The sequence below is a fragment of the Cervus elaphus genome, chromosome 19 (genome assembly GCF_910594005.1).
Source record: "Cervus elaphus chromosome 19, mCerEla1.1, whole genome shotgun sequence".
Taxonomy (NCBI): Eukaryota; Metazoa; Chordata; class Mammalia; order Artiodactyla; family Cervidae; genus Cervus; species Cervus elaphus.
In genome coordinates, this window is record NC_057833.1 from 49,537,723 (window position 1) to 49,550,029 (window position 12,307).

Consider the following 12,307-nt stretch of genomic DNA (forward strand, 5'->3'; position numbering starts at 1 on the left):
ATAGGTTCTGACCTCAGGATTTATAAAACATCTTAACATTGGGTGATTTTTTTTTTCTTATATGGGCTTTCCAAATATTCTGCAGTCATTATGTTTCACTTTTGTAATAAATTTTTAAAGGAAAAAATGGTTCAGTCAGAGACTGTAAGTTCTTGAAAAACAGGAACCATGTTAATTCATCTTTTTACCTCAGGCCTCTAGCCCCTAGTGTGCCATGTAATGGGCATTTAATACATGTGGGTTGAATGAATATTTGCCCTATGTCACATTTCAGTTCTCCCATTAATTTAGGACTGATTTATACATAAAATCTGGAAATAGGACCTAAAGATCTATAACATAATTACTCCTGTGTGTAATCCTAATAATATTTGATTTGAATCTGTTTTTAAATACAATAGAATGGAAACTTAAAAAAAATGATTTAAAACAATAAAATCCATGGCCTCTGAGAGAGTAGGATCTTAGGAATATGGGATGCGTGAGAGATTGTAAACTCTAGGAGCAGACAGAGTATGTAGCATCCAGACTCTAAGCCAGACACACTCTCTTGCCTTGAACAACATCCCAAGCAACTGAAGCCTCAGTTTTATCCGTAAACTGGGGATCATAATGCCCACCTGGAAAGCTGTTAGACTGAAGGGCTCAATCTATTTGATGATGATTTACTGAGCTTACCATTGGTTAAGTGGTAGTGGCCAGCAGGGGGCAAGGCAGAATGCCCACTACCCTCCTTGAGCCAATGGTCCAGTGGGAAAGATGGCATTAAATGACATGCGATGTCTAGGACGGTGCTTGGCTGATGTCAATAACCAGCCTTCAAGGAACATGAAGCTCTGCCCTCTCCCTCCTCCTACCCCAAATCAATCAGAAGGATTTGACTCTAGGGTCAAAAAGATTTGGGAATGCTGCCAGCTTTGTTCAATGGCCTGTATTTCCCATCTTGATGGGAATCCACAAGGGAGCAAGACACCGAGTCCATGCCAGCAGTCTCAGAGAGCTCTCAAATGGCAGTTGCCTATGTTACAAACATTTAAGTGGGGTTTCATAAACCTACAGTGTGGCAGTGCTTTATAAACATCCCAAACTGCTGCTTAGAGAGTTTACCTTATTCCCCTTTCTTGTCACAACCCCAACTGTGTTAAGTATATTATTAAACACAGCAGGCATTGTTTAAAAAGAAAATCCTCCTAGCTTTGGTGTAGACCTTAGCGGGGACTTTGGAGAGAAAGGCTGCCAGTATGGCTTAAGTGCAGGTTCTTTATCTGGAGGCAGCTTGTGGAAGGCATCTCTCTTCATGCCGCTGCCCTTCGGCCGGCCCAGGTGTTGCTGATAATGGTAATACCATCACTAATTTGTTTAGCCTTTCATAGTTGGCACAAACTACTCAGACTCCTTCATTTGCTCCTCCAAAACCCTGGGAGAAAGTACTGAGCAGTTGTTACTTATTCCTATTTCCAGAGGAGACAGGGAAGTTAAGTGTAACAGCACAGAGACAGTGATGGGGAAATGGCTCCCAGAGCTTTTTCCACCTCAGCGTTCAGTGCAGAGGCAAGGTCTTGGGAAAAGCATTGGGAGACTTTGTCATCAAAGTCAAAGGACTGCCTGCTGACATGTGCTCCATGTCCCATCTCTACCCAGTTCTCCTCTACAAACTTGTCCAGCAAGAACAAAGAGCCTGAAAAAAAATCCATTCTAGTGTTTTTCTGTGACTCTGGATTATGCCCATAGGGGAGTCCTTCCTTGTTTTCTTCTATTTTGAAGCAAATCAGAGTATTGACTGGAGGAGGGTCATGACAACCTTTCATCCTGTAAATTCATACTTATCTGTGGTTCCCTATGGACCACAAGGCCCATGCGGGCAAGGGCCATGTTTCATTCACAGTCATTGCCTCAGAGCCTAGCACAATACCTGGCACAGAAGTGTTCCATTGCTATTTGTCAAATCAATGAAAAACTGAAATGATAGGGTCCTAAATTTTGGGAGGAGAGTTGAGAAAAATGCCCTGCCCTGAACTTGGAGTGTTTTTCTATTTCCATTTATCCGGAACATGGCTTATTCTGAAATCTTATCAGTCAGTCACGATCTGAGATTTAGCTGATAGTGATCTTCCTCTCTTCTCTGCTCTTCCAGAGGTTGTTCTCTTTGGCTCTGATCATGTGCTGCCATCTGTCATCACATCTCCCTGCCTGTTAAGAGCCCCACCAGACTTGTGAACCCTTTTGAAGCCATAACCTGTTCATGTATTTTATGTACTCTTTGTCATGTTGCTTGACATAGCAGAACAAGTAGAATTTGTTAAATTAACTGAGGTCACTCAATGAGTTTAGACTAGAACTTGTTTCCTTTCCATTAGACACTACCTTGTCTAATGATCACCGGTGGTGTGGGAAACGACCTGAGGTATCAGACTGGGACTTGAAGGGTTAATTATAAGGTGAACACATTTCTTGAAATCTAATGTTTTCCTTCCTCAGAAACAGTCTGGGAGCCCATGTAAAGTGGTGGTGGGGCAGGGGGAGAGATCTGGATTCCAAAATGGAAGCGGAGGTGGAGGGAAGATGACGTTGTTTATATGAATTGCACGTTCTCTCTCTGAGACCCAACTTCAGGAGGAGGAGGCTGGTATAGACCCTGTGGGAAAGGGCTGGTTAGGAATCCGGTTATGTATGAACAGCAGAGGGCAGCAGGTGGTAGTGGGTCCTCCTAGAACCACCACAATTCGGTTCATCAGCAACTCAGTTTCTTCCTTCTGGAGAGAATTCCAATTGTTTTCTTGATTTTACTTTACAATGGAAGGGCAGTGAGGTAACAGGAAAGAATTACAGGTGAAATCAACCAGCAATGAATAATAAGCTGAGCTTTGAGCAAATCTGGAGTTTATTTTTCTTGCTAGTGTCCAAGATTCTGACTCCAAGACCTGAGAGTGAGGGTGAAATCCCATCTGTCTAGAAGACCAGGTGTCAACTGACTCTAGAAGAAAAATACCTTTCTTCTAAATCCCTCATTACCTCTCACAAAACACAGTTCAAAACTATACACCGAGAATGCCGAGGGAGTCAAAACAGTCAAACAAAACTCAAACCAAATGTCCTAAACTCAACTCAGAGCTACCTTGAGTGAAATAAAATTCCATTCTCTGCCTCCTCTTTCTCTTAGTGCTTGTGTCAAGTGAGTCTGTGTTCCAACCAGGAAAGAAAGGGATTTTTAGATGATGAGACTTGGCAATAAAATGGACAGATAACAGAAAAACAATGTCTAAAAGTTGAGGTATGATTTCTGGTTTGGAGGTTTAACCCTTCATATTTCCAATCTGGTGAAACCAGACACGACATTCTATTTTTTAGTAAACATTTCTCTAAATATTTAGAAAATATTCCTATTTCTTCTCATTTCTAAGAGGACATAAGCTGAAATTTAAAAAATACATAACTGCAACACAATCCCAGACAACAGAATTCTCTTTGAGCTATCCTTACCTGCCAAATATTTTCATTATCATTTGGTTCTAAGTACTTTTTCTTCAACTGTGATTTTTTTCCTTTGACCCAATTTTAATAGAAATGTTTTAAAATTTACAAATATATGAAATTTAAAAAAATTATCTTCTTGTTCCTGGTTTCTACAAGACTGATTCCTTGATTTTCACTGGAATTTGTTCTATGGGTAGTACATGGTTGATTTTCACAAAATGTTCCATGTGTTCCTGAGAAGAACATAAAAGCACTAACTATTGGGTAGAGTTATGAGTGTCTATGTGTGAAGCACATTGTTTCATGGGGATTTCTAGTCCAAAGTGAAAGTCAAACCAGAAATCACACCTCACGTCTTGTCTGACTTTTTGTGACCCCATGGACCATACAGTTCATGGAATTCTCCAGGCCAGAATAATGGAGTGGGTAGCCTTTCCTTTCTCCAGGGGATTTTCCCAACCCAGGGATCAAACCCAGGTCTCCTACATTGTAGGAGGATTCTTCACCAGTTGAGCCACAAGGGAAGCCCAAGAATACTGGAGTGGGTAGCCTATCCCTTCTCCAGGAGATCTTCCCAATCCAGGAATCGAACCAGGGTCTCCTGCATTGCAGGAGGATTCTTTACCAACTGAACCATGAGGGAGGCCCCTTCTAGTCCAAATCCCTCTCCTATTCTTCAAGTTTTGCTTTAAGAACATTGTGTTCTCAAAAATAAAAGGAATAAAAATATGATTTACACAGAATAATGAAAAAAGATCTATCCCATCTCACAAAATAATAGAGGAGAAAGGAACTAAAAGGTGGTTTATTGCGTGCACATACCGGTCTCTGGTGTTCATAAGGACGGGGCTGGGGTTGCAGTGGTGGTGTTATCATTTCCCTTCTGTAACTCACATTTCCAACGTGGAATCTACAATCTTGACTTTGAATATTCAAAATCTTTATGCATGAGTGTCCTGAGGTCTCATCCCTTAATGATTTAACCTTGATCATATCCCGATCCCCCAAACCTCTTTTACTGGGGAAACAACCTCCCAGAGTCTGTGGACCCACAATAGGTTATGATGTGCTCTGAGGACAAGGGCCAGAGGAAGACTGACTTGTGGATTCCCACGCCCAGTGCCTCTTCCGTGAGGTCCCTGAGCTGAACACACAGCTGCTGTCGTCCCTGTTTCCCCTACCAGTCATTCCCTGCCTTTCACTAGCGTTCCTTTCTCTCCCTGTCCTGCCCCTTAGGGTTGGGTATCTGCCACCTCCCACTTTAGGTCTACTGCAACAGCCCTCCAATCGGCCTGTCCGTCCCCACTGTGTTCAGTTAGGTGCCAGTTACTTCCTAAAGTCCAGAATGAATCATCCGGACTCTGCCCAACAACCTTTGACTGCTCCTCACTGTCCACTGGATCAAGTCCGGGCTTCCTAGCAAATCCCCCGAGGCCTTCAGAGCCTGGTTAAAACTCACCTGCCAGGCTTTATTTCCTACCACTCTACCCACATACCTAAACCCCAGGTACCCAGATAGCAGTCTCTTTTCAATATGTGCTAGGCACTCTTAAGCTCCTTCCTCACCCTTCACACTTCTCCAAGACTCTCTACATTCTATCAGTCCCTCCAATCCAGCCCCTGACATTGTGTGAAGCCAATGACCATGCTCACAGGTATACTGGGAGACAGGTTGTGAACATACAACCTTGGGACAGTTACTTAACCTCTCTGCTCTCTCACCTGTAAAGCAAAAACAATGATAACAGTACCTATGTCATGGCGCTGTTGGGAGGAAAGGACTCAGTATGGAGTTGGATACATAGGAAAGGCTGATAAACAGGAGCTACTGTTACTAGCCCAGCCCTGAGTGGCTGTTAAATATTCACTGAATGAGTACCTGAATGGCTCTATGACCCCATAAGAGCAGATTTCAGAGTTCCTATATAACAAAGGCATTTAATTGAAGCCACCTCCCTCCAAGAGACAGCACAGAGAGGGGCCTAATTAACATAATTTGTTGGCCCTCTATAGTACTCACTGCAATGCCTTGTATCAACCAACTTGTGTTAAACTGAATTGACTAGGAAATCATGTTGAGCGGGCCTGTAAGTGGACCTTGACAGCACGGGGTGTAAGCAAGGGAGGTGGTGGCCTCTGCTCCTCTAATAGCTGGCTCTTAGAGAGACTTCTCCTGGGTCAATAGCACCTCATAATCTCATCAGTGTATGACACAAATGAGATAGGCGAGGCTTCCAGATGAGGGTGAGGGTGTGCTGGGTGACTACTCTGACCTGAAAAAATAATTCGGACGTTTCCGGCTCTTGAAACTGGACCTCTTTCCTGGCATTTATGGCTGGACTCCTGAGTCACTGGGAATGGGTGTGGTGAGGCCAAATAATTACCCCAACTGTCAAGGGATTTAAAAAGTTGTTGAGGAAGAAATTCTCCTCCAGCAAGCAAATGTGCAACAGGGGACAGCCTGAAACTGACCTTCCTTAAGAAAGGAACTGAGCCTCACTTGGGGAGCAGACTTCTTCTCTATCACATGCCAAGTCTGTCCTCTCAAAGCACCACAATTAAGACCTGCTATTTCTATCAGTTATATGACTGTGATCTTTCTGAACCTGTTTCTTCTAGGAGGGTAAGAAAACCCCATCTTCACCAAACGGTTGGAAGGAACAGAAAGCATAGTAGACGTGACTATGCTGTGGAAGAGCTTGTAGTGAATTCTCTTGGGAGAGAGAAACACTAGCTTCAGCCAGCTAAGTGCTCCTCTCCCAGTGGCAGAATATAAATCAATCTGCATGTAGAGTTAGAGCTAAGCTAGGCAAGAGGAGTGAGTCTCTGGGCCCAACCCATCAGATCTATTACAAAGAAAATATTTTGTAAAAATAAAATGAGAGGAATGTGATGCTTCACCTTCTTTTCTCCAAAGAGTTCTTTTCAGAAAAAAAAAAATTCTTTTTATGAAATGCAGAAACAGGCACCAGTGGAAATACACTGGCAATGCAGGGAGGTCAGTCACCCGACCAGGGGTGTAAAAGTTTCCTTGAATCTGTCTGGCCAGGTTATTTTGAAGCTCTGGATCTGGGACAAGGCACTGAGGCAGCTAAGGTGGGAGCAGCAGGCTAGCTTTTTGAAGATGTGAAAGCCAGGCCTAGGGAATTGTGGGTCTGGGGCGGGAAAGAAAGGTCAGTTCTGGCCACTCAAATCCTTCCCAGAGCCGGAAGTGGACGCTCCAGCTGGGGCTCGGGAGGAAATGTACCCAGGCCATTCCTGCCATAGTCCCTGCAGAACAAGTTTCGGGGGCAAAGCACAAACCTTTCTATTTTCTCTTCTGTTGGGGCCTCATTGTTCTCAGAATCAGAAGTTCAGGAGAGCAAAGTCTTTTGATAGTATACCTTAGACCAGCATGAGACTCAAAGGGTTCAACATCTCTTACACAAACACCCGTGCTCCCAGAGCTCTGTGACCTCTCACGGAGAAACCCTCTAGGCTCAGAAAGGCTGACCTGCCTGAGGCCTCACAGTTGACAGTCCTTAGACTGGAGTCCAGGTTTCCTGGCTCCTGTGCCAGTGTTCTTTCCATGTGATATTGCCTTTGTGTGATTTTTTTTAAGTCCTGCTTCAGCCTTGCAGGGCTGGGATGGGTGGAAAAGATATTCTTCGTTGAGCTGGAAAACTGAATAACAAATTAACAGAGGAAAACTGGCACTGGAAGGCACGTCTTCTTGTCTGCCAGAATCTGTGTTTTAGATTAAAAACAACCTGAAGATGGGGGTGGGCAGCTCCAAGAGGGGAGCAGGATAGTGTGGGTGGGGGAACAAGGGCCAGGAAAACCAGAAACAGGCTTCAGGGCACCTGCTCATTTTTTGAACAGAAAGTCACAACTTCCTCTGCCTCGGTTTCCTCTTCTAAAAGTCTTGGAAGGGACTGGAGAGATGGCGGATGAAGTGGAGTTATTGTTCAGCGGCTACAGTTTCAGTTTGGGATGATGAAACAGTTCTGAAAATGAATAATGGTGATGGCTGCACAACACTGTGAAAGCACTTAATGCCACTTAAAACAGGTAAAAATGGTAAATTTTATATCATGTATATTTAACCACAATAAAAAACAAACAAATGAAGGGGACAGTGTTAACTAAAGGTTTCCAAGATTCCATCAACTCTGAAAGTCTATGATTCTTACCCTAGTTGGAAATTTCTTTTCAAATTAGCTTCACCTTTCCATGTGCTTTCTCTCCCACAGGATCCCAACCCAGTTCTTACACAGCAAGCACCAACACCCACCCCCTGGAGTTAAATGTCTCATGGTTGGCATTATCACCACATGTAGCCTGTGTTATGGCTGAGGATGGCCCTGTGTCAAATGGCTAGCTAGGGCAGAGATGCCATCTTTTTAGAATCATGACAACCTCTTACTCTGATGGACTGACCATCTCTGTTAAAAGTGGTATTGGCATTAAAAAATATTAACATGCATTTAATTAACTGGACTTGACATAAATGCTAGGCTGAAGGCTGAGGCCCAAGTTTGGGAGGTTGGGTCAGGCCTTCCTACGCCAGTATCTGCTGCAGGCAAGCAGCGATGCTGAGGTTGGAGGATGGGTGCCAAAGCCCAAGCATCGAGTCTTCAGACAACTTTTCAAAGGTGGCAGGGATGTGGGAACCCGTGTAGCCTGGGTCCTGGGAGAAATCCAGTGCAGCTCAGAAAAACCCAGACTTTTCAGAGATGGGTGTGTTAGCTGAGGGTGGAGGCTGAGCCTCAAGTCTTTAGCCCTGCCTCCCGCCTGGGTATCAGTACAAACACTGGGCAGGACAGGGTGAGGAGCTGGCAGGTGGGTATGTGGTGCCTAGCCCACCATCACACCTGCCTGCCTTGTCAACAAAAGACAGTTGGCAGTCTAAGCTCTACTGGGAAAAATGAAGTAACATTCACCTGTTTCTAAGACAGCCTCGTGTTTGATTTTCAGCCTGATTTGACTCTTCTTCCATGTACAGACATTTCTCTCATTTATAATATCCCCCTCCATTGCCACTCCCAAAGTGTAATCAGTGCAGGGTAAAGAACAAGACTAAACTATGGACAGATCTAGTCATTTTTAGAATGGTGCCCTCTGAGGTGTGTTCATGGATCAGCAGGAGAGAAGGGGGCTGTGAACTGTGAGGGGATCGCATAGAGCTAGAGCCAATCCAGCAGGGGCTGGTGGTGTGGCTTGTGGTCCTGGGAGTGGGAGGGGAGGTTATGCTTGAGAACACTCATGAGCATGTCTCCATAGGGGAAGAAAAACGATGTACACATCAGAGCAGAACTGCCTCCTTTTACAAAACTGGGTGTTCTCAGAAAGCTTTGAAAATCAGATTCCTAGGATTCAAGGTGCTTTATTTTCCTCTTACTAGCTTTCAGGGATGTGCCTGTATGTCTCCCTAAAATTGTATGTTAGGACATATGCCAGCCCTGAGGGTAGCAGTCAGCTAATGTGTAAGCAAAGACCCCAGAAAACTCCTCCTTGAAGGAACCCTTCAACCCACTAATTGAGAATAAATAAAGAATGCTCTGGAAATTATATTTGTGCAGAGGCAGGAGATAAGAGCCTATACATAACTAGGCTTGGAATCAACATGCTGGCATCAGGTCAAGGGTGGGCAATCAGCAGGGCAGGACTTAGCATTCAGAGATCTAACATTGAGCAGTGCACGGGGTGTGTGGAGTGGATGTCAGCTGGGAGGGCTCAGGCCCAGTGGATCTCAGCAGAGGTCATAGGAATTACAGCTCAACTCAGCTCAGCAGGGCACAGGGACATGCTCCCAATGAGACCACACCTATTACAGTCATCAAGTGCAAAAGCCTGGGGCCAGACTGGGCCTGGAAATGATGCCCAAAGATATCAATTTAACAGCAAGAGTTCTTTATGAGGTGGACAGCCCACATATTTCTCAAACCGGGTCTTTAAGATATAGCTCTTTTCAGTAGGCACCCCCAAGCCATTTTCTTCTGCAAGGGACATTGCAATAAAGTGCTATCTATACCTATCCCTTGAGAAAATCCTCAACTCATATTGAATAGGTTAACTTTGTATATCTTATTTGTCATCTGTGTCTGAAAATGCTAGCAGTATCATGATGCCTGCTTTCTCTCAGCACCTGCTTCTGTGCTCAGAGTTAATTTCAACATAGCAACACAGTTTAAGAAGAGCCCGATGATTCCTACAAGGATCCATATGAATGTTCAAGGGCTACAGGCACTTCTACTACAGAAAACTCGATTAACCAGAATATTTGCAGCTTCCAACTCCTTCAAGAGTTCCAGTTCTGCCTCAACTGTTACATCTGAAAACTATTCATACATGCATCAACACAATTTTTGGCTGTCTTCATATCAGCATTGACATCCTAACATCTTTCCTTATGCAACCACTGCACCTCCCTGTGCTCAGGCTCATGTGAAGCCTTGGAAGAACAAGAACCCAAGAAATGTGTGCAATTTACAAAGCAGGGCTAAAACATGCACACTTGCAAGCTTTTGCTCGTCTAAATGCAGAACAGAGCATTAATTACATCAGTCAACCTCAGTGTTGACTCATGAGAAGGTCACCTGGTCCCACACCTCCCTGTGCCCAATTCTTCCTCTAAAGAGCAGAGAAGGAAAGTCATTCTTCTCCCCCTAGTCCACCAGAGCTGAGAAACGTCCCAAATTGCCTTGTAGAACGCAGATACCTGGCTCTCCCCCCTTCCCTCCAGGTATTTGCAGATGACATTTTCAGGACATGCCAGCAACACTAAGGTCTGGAGATATAGGTGCCATGAGGCATATCTCCGAGCTGACAGGTGTGGGCTCCCCAGAAGTTGGTGCTTGTCTTGTGAAATGCAAGGAAAGCAGAGCCAGAAATTTCCCCCACCTTCCTCACTCTCTAAGATACACTTAGACTACGAAGGCCATATACACTTCCTCCCACAGGGGAGCACCGCACTGGCCCATACCTGCCAGATTTAGCTCTGTGGCAACACCTGCAGCCACAGGGGACTATTTTCTCCAGGTAGATCTCTCACTTTCAACCACTAGTCTCTGGCTTGGTTCAACTCAGCTAGCATCTTCCACCACCAAGTTATCACTCCCTGGCTTTTGTGCTGTTTGTCATAATATGGTGGTGGCTTTCTTTGGGATTAGGTCAAATTAGAATAAAGGTCCATTTAGTTAAGTGAAAAACATAGGGCTATAAAAAGGAAAAGTTCTTAAAAATACATTCTACCTTTTGTGCACAGAAGAACTCTCAAACTTTTATCCATTATCAGGGATGTGGGCACAGATTTGGAGAAAAACATTTCAATTTACTGGGAAAGACAAAATGGTGGGAAAGCCGAGTTTGCTCCAATTCTCTAGGGTTTGTAAATTTATGATGCTTGTCAGTGGTGAGCCATGTGAAAGTCCTAATTCTATAATCCTGGCCTAGAAGGAGTTGAAGTTGATTGGATGTTCTTGCTGGTGACGATGTTGGTTTCTCTTCCACATTCCTGTAACCCTGTGGTATAAGAAAGGCCCCTGAACTGGGTTTCAGCCTCCTTGTCTCTAGAGAGGACTCAGCAAGGCCTATGGAAGGCAGGCTGTCCCCAAGGCTCTTTTCCTTCATGGCAGGTGCAGCTACTGCCCAGGAGCCCTGGGGAAGAGCGGGTTCTGGAGTTGCCATGATCACTCCTCATTTACTATCGGCCAGCTATACACAGTGACCAGGGGCCAGGTCATCCCACAAACCACACCTAATCCCTGATTTTACTGGTGCCTTCAGGGAGGAATTAGCCCCAGAAGAAAAAGAACATAAAGGGGAAAGGAAAAAGGGAAAAGGGAGGAACTAAAAAAATGGGTTCTTCTCTTTAATTGAGAACCAGTCACTATTTGTAATGGTATTTTCCATGAAAAAATGTTTTCCAAGTCTCCCATTATGATGCTGGAGATTTTCTATACAAAGCCAAATCTTCCAAGGAAGAAAATAATAAGCAAGCATTCAAGAGAACCAGAAGTTTTTAAAAAGGCATCTAGGAAGAGTTTTTTTTTTTTTAAATCAAAATTAAACTGAATTCAGTTCTGTTTTGTTTTTTATAAGTTGGATGGGACACCCAGAAATGTCCTAATATCACCACGTATCCTTGACTGGCTGGTCACTTCAGCAAGGTCACTGTTACAGAACACATCAAAACAGACAATCATTGTAGTAAAGAGGACAATAGCTGCTTCTACCTCCATGCTAGTATTAGGGTCAAGATCATCACACTCTGACTCCTCGGAACTGTTCGTCTCCTTGATGGGCAGCATGAGGAGGGGGAAGAAAGAGAACACAGTTAGAACACAGGCAGCTTTGGCTAGAGAGTGGGGAGAACTTAAGAGAAGCATGAACAATGGGAAACCGGGCAGAGAAAAACCAGGTGCTGTTGAGGTGGGTGCGTGTCACCTGGGGTGGCAGCATGCTCTTTTCAGGGAGAGCCGCTCATCTCACAGGAAATAGCAATGGAAGCAACCAAATGAAGCATGAGTGCTGTCAAATTTTAGCTGTTGTCTTCTGTGAGGCTGGACTTCCCAGGTGAGGGTGAGGGAGACAGTACAATTTCTTTTCCCCAAGAAGGACATTCGAATGGGTTTTGACTATTCCTATTTTCCTCAGGAAGACTCAGGTAGATAATACACATTATAACAATATTACACATCAGCAATCTAATTTCCATTGTCCAGAGGCAGATCTTTTCTGAGGGCCCAACACAAAGAAAACAGATCACATCATTTCAAGATGGGGCACAACAAGGACCTGCCGAAGCTTAGAATCAGTGAGTTCATTATCATAGTTGGGTTATTACAGAGCA

At 44.2% G+C, this 12,307-nt stretch overlaps 1 protein-coding gene across 9 annotated transcripts in view; it reads right to left on the reverse strand.

Annotated features, from left to right (window-relative positions):
• Window positions 1–12,307, reverse strand: part of KALRN (kalirin RhoGEF kinase) — a 673,187-nt gene that overhangs the window by 31,026 nt on the left and 629,854 nt on the right. For all 9 annotated transcript variants that reach the window (XM_043875040.1, XM_043875043.1, XM_043875038.1 and 6 more), the window contains one exon: window positions 11,691–11,750. In XM_043875040.1, coding sequence (XP_043730975.1) covers window positions 11,691–11,750 — 60 coding nt within the window. The remainder of the gene's footprint in view (window positions 1–11,690; window positions 11,751–12,307) is intronic.